The following is a 21,782-nucleotide window of genomic DNA, read 5'->3' on the forward strand; positions in this document are numbered from 1 at the left end:
TTGCGTTCACCGTCCGGTAAGCTCCGCCCCTGTCCGGTAAGCGCCGCCCCCTGCACGACTCGGGGCGTTCTCGGAGCCCCGCGGGCCGGTCCCTGCTCTGTCCCGGCTCCCCGCGGTCCCCCGGCCTGCTCGACACGGTGTGGGTCCCTCCCCAGGCACCAAGAGCCAGGAGAGCCCCCGCGGGCTGGAGCAGCCGCTCCCCCAAGCGCTGAGGACACTCGCGGGGTGGTCGCGCTCTCCCGGGCACGTTGCGGCCCACGCCAATGGCAACCGTGTGCGGGGCTCGCGGGAATGGCCCCGCTCAGTGAGGAGGCGCGGCGGGACCCTGGCTCTGCGGCGGCGGCAGGCGCGGCCCCTGAGCGAGGGAGAACCCGAGCTGCGCCGGCCCGTCCCGGGGAGGCCCTGCCGGGACGCCGCGGCCGAGCTCTGCCCTGCGCGGTGACGTCAGCGCCTCCGCCGCGTGGCGTCACGGCACTGTGACGTCACTGAACGTCCCCGTCCCCGCCGGGTCCCCGCTGACCGAGCGTTCCGGCGGGGCCGGTGTTTCCGGGGAAGGACTCGCTGGCGCTTCCGGCGCGGGCGGAGGAAGTGACGGCGGGTTTGTTGACAGCGGAGGCTGCGGCGGGGGGAGCGGGCCCGAGCAGGACGCGGACCCCGGCCCGCCCCGGGGAGCCGGGACCAGCCGGGACCAGTCCCCCATGGCGCCAGGTGAGTACCGGTGCCCCCCTCCCCAGCCCGACCCGGGCAACAGGCCTGCCCGCCCGGGCGGGGGGAGGAACCGCCGCCCCCGGCAGTGCCGGACGGTGCCCCCGGCGCAGCCCCCATCCCCTCCCCGGGGCTGCCGGGAGCAGCCGGGCCCCGCCGGGCAGCGCTCCGGCCCGCGGCAGCAGCTCCGGCGCTGCACGCCGGGGTGACCTCTGAGTGCCTCGGGGACGAGGGAGGGCTCGGGGTCGGGGCCAGCGCTGCCCGCGGGGTTCACAGAGACCATCGCGGGCTGATGGAGCCCCAGCGCCCAGAGAGCCATGACAGGCACTCCGGGTAGGATTCTTGGGCAGGTGACATATGGAATGAAAATCCGTGATGTAATTTAATTCAGTGAGCTGAAGGAACATCTTTACTGCAGGCAGGTAAAGATCAACGCATTCCCCGGCAAGTGAGAGCCGTCTCATTTAGGATGTCAGCCTTGCTGCCTGACAAGTTTGGGAGTTGCAGGCTTTGCTGGGACAGAGGAGAGTTCCATCTTCTCCTCCTTCACTTTCCCTAGTGTCAAAAGGGATGGCGTTTCCCCACAGAGGCAGCAATGACCCATCAATTAATGAATCACAGTGATTTACAGCTGCAGGATGCCAGCTAAAGTGACGGTGCAGTTTCCCTTCAGAGCATAACCTGTGCCAAACTCTGCATTTACATTACATTTGTAATTCTGAAGTCGCTGTAATCAGCTCATGTCAGTGCATATTGTTTGCCCTCTCCTTGGATGAGTCCCTGATGCTGGAACAGTCAGCTTTGCCAATCATTTTTGTAGCAACAGCGTAAACGTTGTGTGGTTGGCGTGGAGCCACGGTGAGTCAGGCTTGGCTTGGCTCCGGGCACTGCCTGGAGAGAGGCTGCGAGAGATGATGGGTCTGAAGTCCAAGGGAGAGGAAATTGGCACTGGCAGCCCCAGGAGAGTCCCCAGCCTCACATACCAGTGCAGCAGGGAATGCTGTGACGGTGCAGATGCAGCCTGGAAAGAAGCAATATTTGCCAAGAGCCTGGGGGGTGCTGGATGCTGAGGAGGGGGTGAGTAGAGCTGCCTGTACTGCTCCTGGTTTTGGGTCCGTGGATGGCAGGAGGGTGCTGTTACTGCACAGACAGGGCTGTGTGCCGTGGGAAGGGCTTTTGTGTGCCTGCTCCCAAGGCTCTGAGGAGCCTTGGTGCACTAAGATGGAAGCAAACCTGTCAAAGAAATAAATTGGAAAAAATTGGAAAAAATACTGGCAACTGAAGTTCCAGTCACTTTTCAGTTCTTGCTCTTGAATTTTCAGCGTCTTTCACGCACCTTTCTTTAACTCTACCAAAACCCACGTGGCACCAGGGAGCTCATTGCTGGAAAAGCACTGGTGGCAGTCACTAGGCAGCTTCATCCTGTGTGAAGCTTCCTGAGGAGAACAGTTAGACAAATGTTAATATTTTCCAGCCTCTCCAGTTCTTTTCTTTTTGTCACACATGGAGGTTATGACTAGAGACAGTATTGATCAGGGCAGCTACTGGCACTTTTATTTCCCTCTCTGCTGCTGAGGTGTCATGTCTTCAGTCTAAGGAGGGAGAGGCCAGCTTGTGTTGCTTCCTCGAGAAAAGGTCACAGCAGCTGCTCAGATATCTGTAATAAATCAGGAGGATGAAAGATTTTCTTTGGTCTTATTTCAGTGAGACAGCTGAGCCATTCTTGATATTAAACTTCTGCATGGGATTGTGTTGGTGGGTCACGGGGAGCTCAGAAGTTAAAGGGCAGCTGATTTCTTCAGGGCTGAGATCAACCAGCTGCATTGTGCTGGCCTCAGCAGAGGGGGAACAGAGGCTTGTCAGAGCCACAGGAAGGCAGTCCTTGCCCTCTGGTGCTCTGAGCTGCTTGGCCAAGTCCCAAGCACTGGCCTTTTCCAGCTGCACGTGACAATAGGTTGTCAATGGGAATTTGTTTTCGAGTTCTCTGGCCGTCGGTAGTAAACAGTGGAAGAACACTGGCTGCAGGGACCTCCTGTCTGGTGGCACAGGGGTCCACCTGTCCCACCCAGGGGAACTGGTAGGGACAGCAGAACACGCTTCCCAGCTGCTTCAGATCTTCCTGTTGATCTTGCCTTTCTGGAAAGATTCTCTCCAGCAAGCTTCAGGCAAAGTCTGCGAGAGGGACTTGTTCTGTTCTGGAGGTGAGGCTGATTCATCTCCACAGCAGACACAGGACAGCTTCCTCCCACCTGCATTCCCTTTGCCAGGACCTCCCAGCCAGGGAGACAGTACTGTGCACTCTGTGGCACATTTCAGCCTTGACTTCTCACCTTAGTTAACTCCAAAGTTAAGAACTGTGGATTGTGGAGCTCCTCCTTTATCAAAGTTAAAAACTCTCAATTTTTGTTGATTGGATCTCCTGCACCTCAATGGAGCTATTGTGGCACTATTGAAAAGTCTCAGTTTTACGTTCTTGTGACCCCCTGTCAGCACTCAGTGACCAAAGGAGCAACTTCCACCCTTAACATCATGATTGGAGAGATTTTAAAGTATAATTTTTACAATTGTTGAAGTTTTGGGGGTTTTTGCCTCAGCACTACCTTTTAGAGTGATTAATCTGAGGAATGGGAGTTAAACTCTTCTGTCTTGTACTGATACCACAGGAATGAAGGAAAGGGAGCAGGAGAGGCTTTAGAGAAGCAGAGAGCTGGTGACACACAAGTGTCCTGCTATGTGCAGCTGCAGGATAAAGATCAGAAACAGAATATGGTTCAGGACATTTTGCAACAACTTCTCCAGCAATGGCTGCTCAGCTGTGGTGCAGAGAATAACAACTACCTCCACAGCATCAGTGTTTTCAGGGCCAGGAGGGACAGACTTTTGATAAGATATAGGTTTTATATCAAAATTAACATTTCATTGCAATTTTTTGTGTCTGTGGAAATATTTATAAAAGTTTAGGTTTGCTTGTAATGTGATTTGACCCTTTGAAAGTGAAATGTCACTGCTGGTCTTCAAGCTAGCTTCTCTGACAGGTCCCTTGGGGCCCCACTGAGCAAGTCTTGATACCAGAGCAGCCAGGTCATTTCAAATCTGAAAACAGAAATAGCTTCCTCCAGTTGTCTGCCTCACCCATCCTTTATCCTGTTCTAAAAATGAAGAAGGGCAAAAGCACTTTGCCTTTTTCCAGTTTAGTCACTCTTTGTGACATTTTTGGGGTGGTGAGGGTGAGCTGGATGTACAGTTGTCCAGCACAGTCACAATCCTTGCCTTTGCACTCAGGGGGATCCCAGACCAGTCTGTGTTTCCCTCTGGCTTCTGATCCACCTCACCCTCTAGTTCAAGGACTTGCATGAAGCTTCTGGCTTGGCACTACAGAGAAACACTGAACTTGAAAATGAAACTTGACTTGGAATGTTGGCAAAGAGAATGACAGGCAGGAGATACAGGGCCACAGATCCCACCAGTGCCTTACAAAGGATTATGCTGACAGTAAATGTTCCGCTGGTTTATCCAACCCACCCTGAAGGAAACCAAGCAATGTGGCTTCTACCACTTCCCTTTCTGAGGGCCTTTGTCAGCCAGATAACCCTGCAATGAGGAAACATTTTGCTGTGTAGCCTCATTTCCAAACACATCACACTAACTCATTCCCACAGTATCCCCCTGGAGTGGGAATATCAAGGAATTAAGGGCACACTGCCAGAGGGGCCAAACTGCTGCAGGCCCTTTTGAGGTCAGAGAGTGATGAGCTGTAAATACAACATCCTTCTGCTGTGACAGCTTTGTGGGACACTTGCAGTTGTGCCTTTCTCAATGCATCTTTTTTCCCTTCTCTGCTTACAGCTATCCTGATGGCCCCATGAATTCATCCCAGGACTTCATTTGAGGGAAGGATCTCCTGCATCAAACACTTCCTTGTGCTCTTCCCCTTCCCATCATTTCCCTCAAGATGGCATCTGACAGTCCTGAGTCTCTGATGACCTTGTGCACTGATTACTGCCTTCGCAACCTGGAGGGGACTCTCTGCTACCTCCTGGACAACGAAACGCTGCGGCTCCACCCCGACATCTTCCTGCCCAGCGAGATCTGTGACAAGCTTGTCAATGAGTACGTGCCAGGCCTGGTTTGGGAGGAGCTGGGAGCTCAGAGAAGGGGGGTTTAGTTCTCCAGTTGATCATATGGGCAAATAAGGGTTTGCACGAACTTCAGAAGGAAGTGTTCCCTTTTGTACTGCTATCATTCTGATTTCTGTGGTAGTCACCCTTTCCAAGTTAGTCAGAGCTCAACGTGATGCTGTAAAAAGGGAAATGAAAAGAGTAAACCCAGAGTGAAACAGTCACTGCTTCTTCCTAGACTGTCAGTGAGCAACAAAGAAGGCTTCCCATTTCCTATCACTGGAGCATTACAACACTCTGTCCAAGCAGAGATATAAGAGTGCAAAGTGCTAACAGATGTTAAATTTTAAGGCTGCTGCTCCCATAGTTTTATAAAGCAACTTGTTTCCAGGGATTTATGTAATTTGGCTGTCACAGTCTCTCTTGGCTGAACTTGTGCTCACAAAGTCTGGCAGAGAATTCTGGCCAGCTAATTTTCTGAAAAATGGGGGGAAAAATCAAATTACTAAGTTTAAACAGCTAGGGAAAAAATTCCTGGAGTCTGTGCTTGCCAGAATCCAGTTTGCTCACACACGCTGAGTCCTGCACAAATCTTTGCCCAAGATTTTCCTAGGGGTCATTGGTTCTGTGCCAGAAGAAGTGGGTGAGCTGCTTTGCCCCAAAGGCTGATCTGGGTGATACTGGGAGGGGGTGGGTTGGTGTGTGCTCACAACTCTGTCACACTTCCTTGTCACCAGTGCAGGTGCCAGAGCTGTGGCTGAGCCTGTGCTGTGCTAACACCATTGCCCCACACAGGTACGTGGAGCTGGTGAAGACAGACAGCATCTTTGAACCCCATGAAAGCTTCTTCACCCTCTTCTCAGACCCACGGAGCACCAGGCTAGCTCGGATCCACCTGCGGGAGCACATTGTGCAGGACCAGGACCTGGAGGCCATCAGGAAGCAGGTGGGGCTGCACAGCTGCCACATCACATAGCAGCATTGCTGCACAGGCATCAGCTGGAATCCCAGACAGTCAGGGATTCCCAAGGCTCCATCCTTTGCTGTCCAAGCCTTCTTTGGACTAACCTCAGCTTCTCCCAGAGCCACTGTTGGGAATGGCATAGGACACTGGTCAAGTTGGGTGATACATGGTTTCAGGCTGTCTCAGTGGGGCAAACAGGGTGGGCACTTTACCTGTGAAATATCTCTAACCTTGATTTCCCTTTTTTCAGGATCTTATTGAGCTCTACCTGACTAACTGTGAGAAACTGACAGCCAAGAGCCTGCAAACCTTGGTGAGCTTCAGCCACACACTGATCTCCCTGAGCCTCTTTGGCTGCAGCAATATATTCTACGAGGAGGAGAACCCCGGGGGCTGTGAGGACGACTGCCTGGTGAACCCCACTCGCCAGGTCTTGGTCAAGGACTTCACTTTTGAGGGCTTCAGCCGCCTGCGCATCCTGAACCTGGGCCGGCTGATCGAGGGCGTGAACGTGGAGACACTGCTGCGGCCCCTGGCCTCCCTCGCGGCGCTCGACCTCTCTGGGATCCAGCTCAATGATGTGGCATTCCTCACCCAGTGGAAGGACAGTCTGGTTTCCTTAGTGCTTTACAACATGGACCTTTCAGAGGAGCATATCCAAGTGATTGCACAGCTTCGCAAGCTCAGGTCAGCAGATCTGTTCTTCCTTCTTTATCCTTCTCCAGCTGATAGGAAAAGGTCTTTCAGGAATGGTCTTCTTGCAGATCTGTTCTTCCTTCTTTATCCTTCTCCAGCTGATAGGAAAAGGTCTTTCAGGAATGGTCTTCTTGCCTGCTGTCAGAGAGGCACTCACTGCTGGGTTCAGCTTATAAACCTTCCTGTGAACAGGCTCCCTGATTGTACTCGTCACTGTACATACCTGACATGTCTAAAGCCAGCCTGAATTTTGCTTATTAGAAGACACCACTTAGCAGAAACTTCCCATTGGAAAAACAAAACCCAACATATATATGACTCCCTCACCGTGACCCCATCACCCCCACTTGGTGTGCAACAGGTAGAAGACACTTTTGTGAGTGGGATGTTTGCTCCAGTTTTTGGTACGAGCCAGCAAAGTCTCTCTGTCCTGTAAGGAACCCCTCCTGCACACAATGCTGGTCAGTTTGTCCCACCACTCCCTTAACAGCAAGAATTCCTCAAAGCTTAAGCATTTAAATACCTGAAAGAAATCAGGATAATGTAATAGCCTGGGGGGGAAAAAATATAAGATGGGGGAAGCAGACAAAAACCTGCGCAACTTAATTTGTGGGATGATGCAAGATACGTTTCTGGGGGTGCAAAGATCTTCTGGTGCATCTAAATCTCCAGGTAGAAATGCTCAGGTGGCTGCTGTGATGGAGGTTGGAAAAGGCAGTTTCTGAGCCTGGAGCAATTTCCTTTGTGATGTGTGGCTAGATGACTCACTGTGGTCCATTCCAAGTATTCCTCTACCAAATACCTGTGTGCTTTGGTTAGACACAGGGCCAGCTGCTGCTGCCAGAACCTACAGAACCACATTCCTGTATCTTGGGAAGGAAATAATGATAAATAACAATCACACTTGGCTCTGGCAGGGAGGCAGAAGCCCCAGTTAATGCCTTCCAGGCTGTGAGATGCTCTCTATCACTTGCAGGCACCTGGATATCTCTCGAGACCACCTGTCCAGTTACTACAAGTTCAAGCTGACCCGGCGGGTTCTAAACTTGTTTGTGGAGAACCTGGTGAACCTCACTTCACTCGACATCTCAGGGCACACCATGCTGGAGAACTGCACTATCCCCAGCATGGAGGAGAAGATGGGCCAGACAAGGTAAGGGAACAGCAGTTCCTGAGGTTTGCTTGGATGAATAGATCAGTCAAAGATGAATTAAGAACAATTCTCTCTTCTGAGTTTTCAAATTCTGTAGGTCTAATCAGTACTAAAAAGTAGGATACAACTCTTGCCAGGTTCCCCTGACAGTAGAGACTGGTGTGAGAATCAGCTGTGATTGCTGTATGCAACACATGTAAGGACTTGTAAGAGTAATAAAGAATTCATCCCATCTGCCTGCCATGCATATCTGAAGTATTTCAGTTCTTTTCCCCACACACACATTTTCCCAGGGATCTTCTGCTGGATTTTTTTCCTGAAAGGACTCCAAAGCCTTAACACATTTCCTACACAGAATCCTCTTACTCTTGTGGAAATCCAGGCTTTTCTGACAGAACATTTATACACTGAGTCAATACATCAGCACTCATAGGAGGGCTGTGTGTTTTAGGACCTTGGAATCTAAAGGCCTGTTTCAGATTTGACCTGAATACTGGGCAGATCAACCCTTGGAAACTCTGGTGCCCCTCAGCAGAGGCAGACCTAGAGGTCTGGTTTTCCACATCAGCCAAGAGCTCTGCCCTCCTATTAAGCCCTTGATGAACAGAATCAAAAAAGTGAGACAGTACTGGCTCCTTTTCACCAGAGCTGGTGAAAATGCACTGGCTCTTGGTCAGTAAGGAATATAGCAGGCAAAACAGTGTTCTTGCATGTTAACAGAAGCAGACTTAGCATGTTTATCACATTACAAATACATTGGATGAGTGAAATCCACACCCCTTTAAGAGGAAATTTTCACCCCAACTAGTGAATTTCCAGGACAGATTTTACCTGGGAAAGCTGCATCCTGTCTGCAGTAATTTTTTTCTGCTGGTCCCATTCAGCATGTTCACCTTTCACTCAGGATCACCTGGGATGAGTATTTAGAGTTATGTTATGTTCATAAGCAGCTGCCTGGTATAAAATGAAGTGTAGCTTTGAAGCAGTACAGTCAGAGTGAATGGAGGGCTGGCAGCCATCTCTGTGGCAGGAGACACCTGAAGAAACATGGTACCAACATGAGCAATCTCTTGTGTTTTCACCCCAGCATTGAGCCAGCAAAGAGCAGCATTGCTCCCTTCCGGGGCCTGAAACGACCACTGCAGTTCTTGGGCCTCTTTGAAACATCCCTCTGCCGCCTGACCCATATTCCAGCCTACAAGGTAAGGAAGCTGCAGGAATATTGGCAGTAGGAACTTGTTAGAAGTTGAAAGAACATGAGAACCCTGGCTGCCAGTAGAGTGGAGTTCTTTGGGTCTTGGGTGTGACAGCTGAGCTCTGACCTTTCAATAACTACTTCATCATGCAAGAAAACTGCCAGAAAGCAAGACCTGTACCCCACAAAGTTTTTATATAGATTGAAAAGCATTGGAGAAAAGCATGGAGAAATCATCCTTCCTGGAGGATGTCTGTGACTACAGAGAAGGATTTAAGACAGTAGGAGTCCAACTTTTGAATAGCATCCTCCTGCCCCAAAGGTGCCCTTTCTCATCCCTCTGGACTGAAAAGTGACTCAACCTTTTTCTGATCCTGGGCTGAATCTACTCTCAGGGCAGAGGGAAGGTATACCCTTTGACCTTCCAAAGTTTCCTTCTCAGGTTGCTTTTCCTCCTTCATAATTTCTCCCCTGACTCTTTTTGCTCTTCCATGCAGGTGAGTGGAGACAAGAACGAAGAGCAAGTCCTGAATGCCATTGAGGCTTACACCGAGCACCGGCCGGAAATCACCTCCCGGGCCATCAACCTGCTTTTCGACATTGCCCGCATCGAGCGCTGCAGCCAGCTGCTGAGAGCCCTCCAGGTAAGCCTTGGCCTCACCCTGGGAAGGGGAATTTTGCACTCCCAGTCTTGTTTTCCACCCAGGCCATTCCAGAGGAAGTTCCAGTAGCGCAGTGGAACTGGGTGTCTTCATTTCCTAAGCACATTCCTGCAATGCCTGGGCCACGCTTTCCTTGAGGGCTTCTAACATCACTCCAAGAATGAGCAGCAAGTCTGTGGCACTGAAGCTCTCTGTTGCTTCTCTGCAGCTGGTGATCACAGCCCTCAAGTGCCACAAGGATGACAAGAACATCCAGGTGACGGGCAGCGCCGCGCTGTTCTACCTGACCAACTCTGAGTACCGCATGGAGCAGAGCGTGAAGCTGCGGCGCCAGGTCATCCAGGTGGTGCTCAATGGCATGGAGTCCTACCAGGAGGTCACAGTAAGAGCAGCCCAGGCACCTTTGGTTCCCACAGTCCTCTTTCCCTGTATCAATTCTTTAGCCTGGTGACAGCATTTGGGTTTCCTCTGCCTGCAGGGAGTTAAACAAGGCAGAGAAGTTACTGCCTGCCCAGGACTGCTCCTGGTCTCCTTTTTATCCATGAACAGTGGTCACAGTGTGTGTGTGACACTCAGATATCTGGTACTGACTGCAGGGTGAAAGTGTTGTGGGTAAAGGGCACACTGAGTCAACAGAAAGAAACATCTCAAATCTCTGTACTGGAAGTCAGCTGTGTAGAGAGCTAATAAGGCAGTGAGGAACTGGCTTGGAAAGCAACAGGCCCTGGATAATTGGGTGGCCCTCTGAGACTGGAGTGACAGTCATGGAGCATGGCTAAAGCACAGCACGGGATTAGAGGGTAAGAGAAATCTCAGCAGTTGTAGTCAGGCAAGAAGATGCTTTGAGTACCAAGCACCAAGGAAACACAAGATGGTGGGGTCTGTGCTTTTGTAGCCACTTGGCCCAGTGTTTGCTTCCTTTTGGCCCAGGTGCAGCGGAACTGCTGCCTGACACTGTGTAACTTCAGCATTCCTGAGGAGCTGGAGTTCCAGTACCGCCGAGTGAACGAGCTGCTGCTCAACATCCTCAACCAGAGCCGGCAGGACGAGTCCATCCAGCGCATCGCTGTGCACCTCTGCAACGCCCTGGTCTGCCAGGTGGACAACGACCACAAAGAAGCTGTGGGCAAGATGGGGTTTGTCATGGTTGGTATGGTCCCAAGGTGTCTACTTATCCCTAACCCAGGCCAGGACAATTCCCTTACAGCTGCCCATCGAATGCCTCCAGCCATGATCCATCCTTGCAATATCACAGAAGGGAACCAGTGTCCCAGCAATGCTGAGCTCTCCTGCAACCCACCCTTCACTTGCTTAGCAGCACTGGAGGTTGTGATCTCAGAGAGGCTGGTGTGAGGGCAGGAAGGCACTCTAACCTAACACCTGACCTCACCACATCAGGTTATTTCTAGATCTAGTACCACCTTGTGACTGTCTCCTTCTGCTTCCCCCCAAGTTTGCATCAATTTCCCAAATCAACCAATATCCCTCACCTTTTCCAAGAACTGCAAGGGCTGTTGCTTTCGTGCAGTTATGGTGCATCCCAGACCTTGTCATACAGCTCAAAACTGACTCAACTGCAAACTCAACAGCTCAGGGACTGTGTAATATTTCAGCTCTGTGAATACTTACAGCTTGGAACAGGACCCAGTCCCACTGGGTTGGAGAAAGATACATCACGTAGGTTCTCTGCAAAAGATCAAAATTGGCCATAACTGCTGTGATACTGCAGGGCTGGTTAAGTTTTAGGTCCATGATTTTTGAACTGTTTCTCATTCTTCCTCTTTCTTTGCCCACAGACAATGCTAAAGTTGATTCAGAAGAAGTTGGCTGATAAAACGGTGAGTGTTTCTCAAAGAAAAACATATACATAGAGTATTTTCTCTTCAGTCTGTCTTAGGCATGGAAATCAGCCCAGAGTGCCAGCTCAGCTTCTCTAACAAACACGAGACATCTCAGCTGATGCTGCAGAATTTCTTGTTCCAGGGCGAGGGCAGGGGAATGTGATAGAGAGGCAAAAATATTAAACAAAAAACTCACTTACTGTCAAGTTGAAAGTGAACAACAAGGTTTTCTTACCTCTGAAGTCATCTGGGGTGATGCCAGAGAGGAAGAAGGTGATTGGTTTGCACCAGGCTCCTGCATTAGCAAAGCTCTGATTCTGTCCTTTTCCCTATAGTGTGATCAGGTGATGGAGTTCTCCTGGAGTGCCCTCTGGAACATCACTGATGAGACCCCAGATAACTGTGAGATGTTCCTTAACTACAGTGGCATGAAACTGTTCTTGGAGTGCTTGAAAGTAAGTGTCTGATTGTCTCTGGAGAGATGCTGACAGGAGCAGTGGAGATGCAGGTGCCTGGGCAGGATCCATGGCTCTGCTCCTCTCCAAGCATTACTTCCTACACTTCACAAACAAGAAAGAAAAAGCCTTGTCTAAGTTCTTCTTTCTCACTTCATTCCACCCAGCCAGTAGAACAGAGAATCTTACAGTGAACACATCTTCCCCTTTGCCCATCTTTGCTCAGCCCCCTCAAGCAGAGCAGCAGTGAACAGTGGGCCTGGTTTTGATTCTCCCTTTTCACACATACCTTCAGCACCATTTGGCACCTGCCAAAGGACCATTACCCAAAAATACTGAGCTTTTCTAGATGTGCTGTACAGCCTTTTCCCAGGGTTGCTTGTTCTCAGCATCACCAGAGTCCTACCTGTGTATAATCCTGTTCCTTGCCTGGCCAGGAGTTCCCAGAGAAGCAGGAGCTGCACCGTAACATGCTGGGCCTCCTGGGCAATGTGGCAGAGGTGAAGGAGCTCCGCCCACAGCTCATGACCTCCCAGTTCATCAGTGTGTTCAGGTGAGTGCCTGGCTGGTCACCAGCTGGGCTCTGATCTCCTCCTGAACCACCTGGAGACTTGTGAACCTTTACTGCATCAGCAGCTCTAAGTGATCTCTTCTCTCTTTGCAGCAACCTGCTGGAGAGCAAAGCTGATGGGATTGAGGTGTCATATAATGCCTGTGGAGTGCTCTCCCATATCATGTTTGATGGTTTAGAGGCCTGGGGAATCTGTGAGCCTCACAGAGAAGAAGTTGTGAAGAGGATGTGGGCAGCCATCCAGAGCTGGGATATCAACTCCAGGAGAAATATCAATTACAGGTGAGCAGTGGAAGAGATTGGCCCACTCACATGGGAGCCAGGATTGTCATAAGAAGGAAACACCAACAGAGAGAAAGGAAGAGAGAGAGCCTAGCATGGAAGCTTATTCAGAGTGAAGGAGAAACATCTTTCTTTAGTGAGGGTTTTCCATCTTACTTTGAAACATGTTACATAAGATGCTGAAATTAGACACCTTACATCACAATTCCTATGGGAGAAGTTTGGCAGGCCAGCAGAATTTCTCCTGCAAGTTTTTGCTGAAATTGAGTAGTTCAGGAAAACCATGGTCTGTCTGGGACTGCCTAAGAATTTTTCTCTGATACTGATGTCCTTTGTAATCTGTCCTTTAAAGTCTGTTTGCTTCCCAGAGCCACATGCTTTCACTCTTCTCTGGGGCACAGGTACCAGAAATCCCTTCAAAGGTTAATACAACTGCTGGAATCCTCTAAACCCCTTCCTTTAAGAGGCTGTCAGGTACTCAGAATTCCCTTAGTGCTTGGCATGGATCCAGAACTGGCATTCCAGTGCTTGTTTACAGTATAGACAGTAAAGCATAGTTGTCAGAAGAAACACAGGAACCCTTGCACGTGTGCAGCCAGCTTTGCCTGGGTATAGTTTGGCTTTGTCCCTCCTCAAACTGATCAGTGCTGATGGATTTCAGCTCTTGTGAGGAAATGCCTAATGGAGGATGGAAATCAATTCCTGTGTTCAGTGAAGTTGCCTTCACTGCAGCTATTTCTCTGAGCAGTGTGTCTGTGCTGAAGTGGTGGGGGCTGTAATCCTGCCAGCACTGCGCTGGGACACTGATTTAGCCTTGGTGCCAGAATCTTTGAAATGCCAATGAATTTACTGCTCTGGTATCTATGAACAGATCCCTTGCTGTATTGCTGTGAGTGGCAAAAGTGTTGAAAGAAGAAGCTCTTGGATTTTTAACAACTTTTATAATATATCTGTGCAGGTCATTTGAACCAATCCTTCGACTTCTTCCACAAGGGATCTCCCCAGTCAGCCAGCACTGGGCCACCTGGGCACTCTATAACCTGGTCTCTGTCTACCGTAAGTTCTCTTTTTGGAATCATATTCCCTGCACTGTAGAAGTTGAGGGGGTGAACCTGAGGCTGTCAGCAGAAAACGTCTTGCAAGATAAACTATGTAGGTAGAGAAAACCTTTGAATCATGCAGGGATGCATTCACAGCCAAATAAAGCTAATTTGACCTGGTGTGTAGGAGATTCCTTCACTGTTTTGATCCTTCTCCTTCCCCTCCTGCCACTCTTTGTGCACTGATGTGACGGTTCACAAGGACCTGGTTTATTCTTTTCTCTGCAGCTGACAAGTACTGCCCACTGCTGATCAAAGAAGGTGGGATCCCTCTCCTGAAGGACATGATTAAAATGGCCTCAGCACGACAAGAGACCAAGGAAATGGCCCGGTAGGACACCAGTGCACATCACCAACTCCCAGTTTAGCCTTAGTTTAGTTTTTAATTCTTCCACTAAAGTGAGGCTACCAAAGCAAGGCCTGTAGTGATCTGTACAAGAGATATGAATTGATAGAGGAGAAGCAGAGGAAAAGAGGATGAAAACAGAATACTAGAGATGTTTATAGGTGGGCAGTACACACAGATCATTACCAAGCAACTGGGTTGTAGATTGGCTTTTTGAGCAAGGGAGAGACGTGGCTAATTGCAGTTCTTAGGCCAGTAGTCTCCAGTTATCACTTTTCCCTGTACTTGGGTGGGCTGCCTGTCTTCAGAATCATACTGGCCTGTCACTGAACTGCCAACTGCACAGTTAAAATGAGAGCATTCTTCAGAAGATAGAGTCCATCACCCTTGCAATGACACCCTTCTTTGGAGTCATCCTTTCAGAGTTGCAAAAGCCAGCTGCAGTTTCTGATCATTGGCAAAGTGAGAGCTGTAATTTCATACCTGCAGGATGAATAGAAGAAAGGGGTAGAGATCTGGGAATACATACCTGGGCAGCAGGTGTTCCCATAGCTGAGGGTTCCTAAATTCTGGACGGCACTGGAGCCTGCAGAAGACAGTCAGAGTTACACACAGTGTGTGGGATGGGACAGGTGACAGCACAGTGAAGGACAAACATTTGTATTAATGTATTTCCTGGTGGGATTTAAAGGCATCTGAGATTTTGGGTGTGGGGGTAATGAATGAATGGTCACAGCTGGTCCTGGATATGCACTACCATAATTTGACATTCCAAATTGGAAGTTGCTTTTGTGGAGTTTGCTGGTTTTGACACAGTTTGTGTCTCAGAGACAAACAAGACACTGTTAACACAGAAATCAACTCTGGGACAGTTCTTACCTTACTGTCCCACAGCTCAGGTGCAATAAGCTTTAAACTAAACCCTCTCTCCTTGTCCTTGTTTTATCCATAGGAAAGTTATAGAGCACTGCAGTAACTTTAAGGAGGAGAACATGGACACTTCCAGATAGAGGCAATCACCCACTGCCTCTTGCCAGCACTGTATCCAGCTTCTCTCTAACTCACTGTACATAGGGAGGACTCTTTCTTACCAACTCGCCCGTTGGAAGGAAACTTTATGTGTGTGTGTGAGACCCTCAGTAGATGAAGGTGAATAGGGGAGGGGGGAGGGACTTTTTGCACAAGAAAATGCTTTCCTTAACTTAGTGGACTTTTTTGTTATGAAGTTTCAGGTTGAAGTTCTGTGTGTATGATTTCTGTATAAAAAGAAAACAAAAAACAAAGGCAATTACATTATGTATCTTTTAACCATTTATTTTAGACCACACAGAGAGCCTCAAATGACCATGAGCTTGAACACCTAGTTGTGTGATCACTAGTGTGACGTTTATTTCCCACTTTTTAGAAAATTCCCTTTTGCTGTACTGCATGAGGTCCTATGATGTCTGCAAGAACACCAGTCCTGAATCAGCATTGGCTGCTCAGTGGGGCAGTGATGAGTTATTTATTTGGTTAGAGAGGTTGGGGGAGAGATACCAGAGAGATAAACCAAAAGAACTTTTTAAAAAAGAAGTTTTAGTGAGACTTAGAAATGGAGAAACTAGGGAAGGCTTTTCAAGCTAATTCACTCCCTTAAGGGCTTTTTAATAGAAGACTCACGTTAATGGAAGCATTTCTAATTCTGTGTGGGTCATTTGGAACTAAGACTTCCCCAATAAAGTCAAGAGGTCTGTTTTGTCCCTATTGGCAGTACAGTGGGATCTGCCAGCCCAGCCAGCCTCAGAAGGTCAGGGATGATCAGCAGAACCAGTTATACCTTCTTGGCTCGAAGGGAGCCTGTGCAACAAGGCACAAGGTTTGTTCACAAAGGGCTACACATCTTCATTCTAGTCCTTCCCCACCTTTTTTAGTAGTGTTCTGTTTTGTAGGGAGGGGCTACAAAGCCAGAGTATTTTCCTCTGCATACTATACCCTGCTAGGCCCTGGTCCTGAGCAGCTGCACCCCCTTGGGCAAGTCCCAGGAGGGGACTGGAACCCTTCCTCAGTCTGTGTCATCACAAGCTGTGCTCAGTAGCATCATAATCTCCCTTCCCAGGAAGCTCACTGCAGCACAACTGCTGGAATTGGAGGTGGGGAGTCTCCAGACACCCTTTGAAGGGCAGTCCCAGGAAATAGCACCTTTTGTTCCACCCCAGCATCTTCCCCCTATCCTCAGAAACAGAAGGCTGTATTGCTATTGACTCCCAGAAGCACTTACCAGTGCAGTCCCAGTCCCAGTCTGTGTGACACAGGTGAGAGGAGAGTCCCACTGAGCTGGTCTTCCCCTGTGACACTCCAGACCTATAACGGTTCAAAAGAAGCTGAAGGCCAAGCTTTGCCTCACAGCCAGGCACTCAGCAGCACAGTTGTCCATATCACAGCCCACTGCTCAACACAGTTCTTTGACAAATCTTGCCTTAGAAGGGACTCAGAAAAGATGTGCCTGGTAGAAGGAAGATGAGCCCATGGCCATGCAGGCTGGCACATTTCAGGCCTCAGAGCACAGTAACTCGCTGCTCTCTTCCCTTGTACACTTTGCTCTCAGATTTGAGTCGCTGCTATGAGGCTCTGCTAATGCTCAGAGTTCATGTTGTCCTTGTGAGCACGTTAGAGATGGATCCTTGATCCACAAACTGACACTTTAACTGACAGAACACAACTGCCTGGAGAGGTTTACTTTTACTGCCAATACGGTGTTACTCAATGTCTTTTTTTTTTCTTTTTAACCATACGTCAATTTGTTTTGGTATTGTGAGATCTGTACTTTTTTCTTTTAAGTATTTTTCAAACTTATATATATTTTTGTGTCACTTTTAAATTGTTTTCATAAGATTGCAAAACTTGACAAATTATACTTTTTTTGCAGTCATTTGAAATGTATTTTTTGCTTATTCCTGTTTCCCAAGAATTTGTGTCCCTATGAGCTTATATCAAGATCTGTTTGCTGTGTAACATTTGCTAATCCTTCCTTCTAGATGCAAAACTAAGGGGGGCTGCAAATACAGCCTTGGTTGTTAGGGGAGTCAGGCTTTGCTCTTTAACTGCCCGTTTAGTGCTGCTGTCCTTGGGAAGTTGTTTCACGTGGCAGTACCACCCACCACATCTGCTTCCTTTCCAAAGCCCATGTAGTGAAAGTTCCTGTCACTAAAATCTTGAACCAGCTGACAAAAAGCACTCAAGATTCTGGCCATGTTGGCAGGGTGGGAGTAGAGCAGAAGGGGACAGATGACAGATGGGAGGTATCAGAAAGCCTTGTCCCCAGAAAGCAGCTGCCACACTGGGGAACTCCATCTCAGCTGGAGCAGATCCCAGCCTCTCACTGCAATCCAAGCCCAGCAGTTCAGCTCTACTCTGAGACTTTGGCACAACTACATCAAGGCTAATGACAACCAATGGCTTGGTTTTATCTGCCTTGAGACCCCAAAGGTTTGGGTTTTCCAAACCAGTGCTTCCACAAGTTGAGCAGTTACTGGAATCTCACCTGCTACATCCCAAACTAACAAGATCCACACTGCATCAAAGCTGTTTCACACTGCAGAGGTAACCTCTGTTCTCACTGCTCACAGACCCTCAGCAAGCTGTACCTCCCAAACCAGGATAAAAAGATTTCAATTTCCCAGCAATAAGGAGATGAATGGAAGCAGGCCAGGCTGACAGAAAAGCTCAGCTTGCTGAAATCTGTCACCATTCCAAGGTGAAAGAGGGAACTCTTAACTGGGCAAGTGCAGAAAGCCTCACATAGGATTTTGAGTCAGGCCACCAACAAGGTAAATGCCTCAGGCAGCACATGAAAAGGAATAACACCCGTGTTAGAGTAACATGAGCTTTGCCTACAAACTTCAGTGTCTTCAAGATTTTGTGAGCTGAAAAATAACATTTTCCCTTCAGTAAGCATCAAAGACTAAAAAGTATCCTTTGAGCACCAGAGCACAATCCAACAGTTCCTGAAACCAGTTTGGGTCTCAGTTTCCCTAACTGAAACAAAAGGAATAATGCATGACCTGAAAACGGTTTTTGGTGGCAAGGATCTGCCACAGATCCAGAGCTGAGGACAGAACAGGAGAATTGCCTGTAGACATCACATCAATGTTCTGCAAAGGAAAGGAGGGCAAAGTGGCAGATTTTTGATGAAGGTTTAATGTAAAAGGGGAAGTTGGATACCCTGAAATGCTTGACTGCTCCAAGGATGCCTCTCAGGCCTTCCAGCTTTGCTGGATCAAAGGAACAAGCCAGGAAACTTCAGCTCCACACAAAATCATACAGCCAGTGACCAACCCTGCTCAGGAAACCAGAATGGGGTTCTATTTTTCAAATGAAAATCCAGTAGAGAAGTTCATAGCATGTAAGGATATTGCAGAGGGGCTCCTTGTGCTCAGTAGCTGTTGGCCCACTCAGACTCTTCATGTTTTCACTACTGCATTTCCTTTAATATTCCAAAGCTTGGCAAGCAGAGCACGAACACGACTCAGTAGCTCCCTGCAGAGACTGTGCCAACAAAGGAACCCTCTACCTGAACTGTGTGTGGTTTCCTTCCTGGCCCTTGTCAGTGACCCAGCAGTGCCAGGTGTCCATGTTCTCTGGAGCAGATAAGAGCAAATTGGTGAGCAACTTCCCACCAGTGCTTCCATTTTACAAAATCTGTGGGAGGAATTGCTCATAAGGATTGGCATCTACTTGGATGATGCTTAACACCCAGAGGCACTTTCTCTTCTAGACCAAGCCAAGAAAGTTTAGCACTGATATTTGTGGCAATCAGAACATTGCAGATAATTTATCTGCACCATGGCTGCTGTTTCCCTGCATCTTCCTACTGAAAATACCCTCTTCAGCACTGAATCCTACCCAGCTTGTCACCTTGGCTGGGCTTCTGCTGCTGTCACTCTGGTCTCTGCAAAAGATGAGTGGGAAGAAAAGTCTTGGAGCTGTGAGTCAATTCCCTCTCATTACCTGGAGAAGGCAATTAATTACCAGCAGGGCAAGAGCTAGAGGGCACTGCAGTCAGGCACTACCCATAGAAAAGACATTTCCTTGAGACTGTTTAGGGAGGAGTCTGCCACAGCTCAGGTGTTGAAGGACAGCTTGTGCTGGAAAAAGAGAATTAAAAGTGGGGAAACAGCTGGTCTCCACGACAACCATGTATGTGGATGAAGCACAGAGGGCAATAGTCATCAGGAATAGATGAAAAGCAACATGAGGGTTGAAGGAGAAGAGAGCACTTAAGGAATGAGGGAGATACTCTGCTGAACTGAAACACTTCTGCTTTAGCAGACTGTTTTGATTTCATGTAATTGTCACTGATCCTCTCTGTAACTCTTTCCTTGTTTTAAAAAAAAGTTTTTAAGCTAATTAAATATGTATTTCCTTGTTTTGCAATGAAAATACCCTCAGTTATAATGAGCAAGCGTCTCCTTTTACTCTGTCCATGGACCTGCCTGATGCTGAGGCCTGGTTCAAATGTTTGTACCTGGTGAAACTGAGCAAAAAAATCAAAATGCACAACTGTTGCTTCCTTACAATTCTGAATGAATTAACTTTTCTGTTGTATCCATTGGATACCCGCTGTGTATTAAACCTAGTGCTCAAGAGTGTCTTCTTCCTTTGTTCTATGAATGTGGTTTATTTAGGTACATTATTGGTCCATTGGCTGTCATATATTTAATTAAAAATGAAAGGAACTGCCACGTGTTGATGATGCTGTTCAGTGCCTTTGCCTTTCATCACTCCTAAAGACACAATACTGCTTGTCAACAGAAGAAAGCAGTGGAGAACGAGAGCATTGTTAGGAAATTGTGTGAGAGGAGAAAAAAATCAGGACAATATTTGAGTGTCCAGATTGCTCTGAACTCTGTGATGTATTCTGCAGTTCACACTCCACAGCCTGGGCTTTGGAAGGGGCAGGATCTGAGCACTTAGGAAAAGCCAATCTGCTTTAAGGCCAGCCTGACTTCCTTTGTAAGACCCTGGTCCTGGAAGGGCTCAGTGCCAGTTAATTCAATGGTCACTGTAAAGGAGCAAGGTGAAAGGATGGGAGGAGCATTGTATGAAACTGAACTGCCTCTGAAAACATGCTGTGCTGTAAAGTCCAGAGAGATACCTTAGCCTGCCAACAGCATGGCATTCTGAGCTGGGATGCCATAGGAACCAAGATTCTCCTCAGAAATGTACTAGTAGAAACTTCCTGTAACTGAGCCTAATTTCAGCCAGTCACTGAGGCTAAAACCCTTGAGACAAGAGATAAGCCCTGATCTCTGCAAGACAGGTTTCAAAGCTGAAGGAGAAGATAAAAGAATAACATGCACCAAATTATTTTAATCTAAAAGAGAGAATATATTCCTTAGGACAGAATATTCTAGAACATCAAAATGTTTCTACTTTCATGTGGATAATATTAGTACTACTCAAATTGCTTTCATTAAGCTTTAAAATTTACACCTCTCTGTGAAGAAGGAAAGACACTACCCACCTTTTTCTGGGCACCAGTATAGCCTGAGGTGTCTGAGGGAAGAGAGCCATAGGCTTTGCATTTACCTAGAATTAAAAAAAAAAAAAAAAAAAAAAAAGTTTAAAGAATTTGAATGATTGCTGGAAATTTAGTTTACAATTTTTATTAATATTTCAACCCAGCTGTCTCAGATAAACCATTTAAGTGACCCACACAACCAGGTGCTTTCCTGGCATCAGCACATGGCCACTGACTCATATGAAGAGACTAAAATATTCAATCTGTGGGCAAACAATACCAAGGAATCCACTACCAGGTGCTGGAGAGTAATTTTATAAAGAACATGATATTTCTTTCCAAATTTTTATTGGAAAAGAAGGTAACAAAAGCAGCAAGGTTAAAACTTAAAGGAGTTAAGCAGCAAGGTTAAAACCTAAAGAGAAAGCACTGATTTTGGAACTTTTGCAGATCTGTGATAATACTCATCTCCCTTAGACACTCACAGTGTAAGTATATATGTGCTATAGTCACCTTGGTGTTTTTTTTTTTTTTTTTTAATTGTTAGCAAGAGACAAAAATCAAAGGTGCAATTGAAGGTGCATCTCAGGTGCAATTCAATTGCTTTTAGGTGTCTGTTCCAGCTGAGTCTATACACACCTGCTTCCCTCGGCAGCCCTCGGGAGGGTTCAGTGACCTCACCCCGCCAGGAGCCTCTTGACTGCAGCCATCTCAACCAGACCAAATCCCTCCTCGAGTTATGTCAGACATTCTCCAGGATCTGTTTGGTTAATGGGGCCGTGCAGCTGTTTCCAGCCAGGCACAGCCTCTCCGCGCTTCTTCCCTGGGGCTGGAAACCAACACATGGAATAACCACATTAGTAAGGGTAGGATTAGCGCAGAGCAGCACCTCGGGAACCAGCTCGAGGAGCCTTTGAACGGCACCTGGAGCCCGACCCATCAGTGCCCGAGCCTTCCCCAGCTCCGTACACCCAGCAGCCCCGGTGTAACGGAGGTTCTGAACAGTTTGCCCAGCCCTGCGCCCCAGAGCCCGGGCTGAGGGCGGGAGGACACGCAGGAAGAGCTCAGGGAATACACATTCCTCAAGGAAAGGCCCCGCAGGGCACAACAACGTGTGGGGACAAAAGGATCCCGGGATCGGCTCACGGTGTTCGCCGAGTCCCAGCCAGCAGCACCCGGGCCCGCTCTGGCAGCG

At 48.3% G+C, this 21,782-nt stretch overlaps 1 protein-coding gene across 1 annotated transcript; it reads left to right on the forward strand.

The window, feature by feature from the left end:
- Window positions 1-408: 408 nt before the first annotated feature.
- Window positions 409-20,061, forward strand: ZER1 (zyg-11 related cell cycle regulator). The gene is made up of 16 exons (XM_058818269.1): window positions 409-708; window positions 4,552-4,815; window positions 5,619-5,769; window positions 6,038-6,474; window positions 7,460-7,636; window positions 8,724-8,838; window positions 9,329-9,475; window positions 9,702-9,875; window positions 10,424-10,639; window positions 11,290-11,331; window positions 11,670-11,789; window positions 12,227-12,342; window positions 12,454-12,642; window positions 13,601-13,698; window positions 13,971-14,073; window positions 15,041-20,061. The coding sequence occupies exons 2-16, from the start codon at window positions 4,658-4,660 to the stop codon at window positions 15,096-15,098; spliced, it is 2,301 nt and encodes a 766-aa protein (XP_058674252.1). The 5' UTR covers window positions 409-708; window positions 4,552-4,657; the 3' UTR covers window positions 15,099-20,061.
- Window positions 20,062-21,782: the final 1,721 nt, after the last annotated feature.

Source organism: Ammospiza caudacuta, chromosome 21 (genome assembly GCF_027887145.1).
Source record: "Ammospiza caudacuta isolate bAmmCau1 chromosome 21, bAmmCau1.pri, whole genome shotgun sequence".
In the NCBI taxonomy this organism is placed as follows: Eukaryota; Metazoa; Chordata; class Aves; order Passeriformes; family Passerellidae; genus Ammospiza; species Ammospiza caudacuta.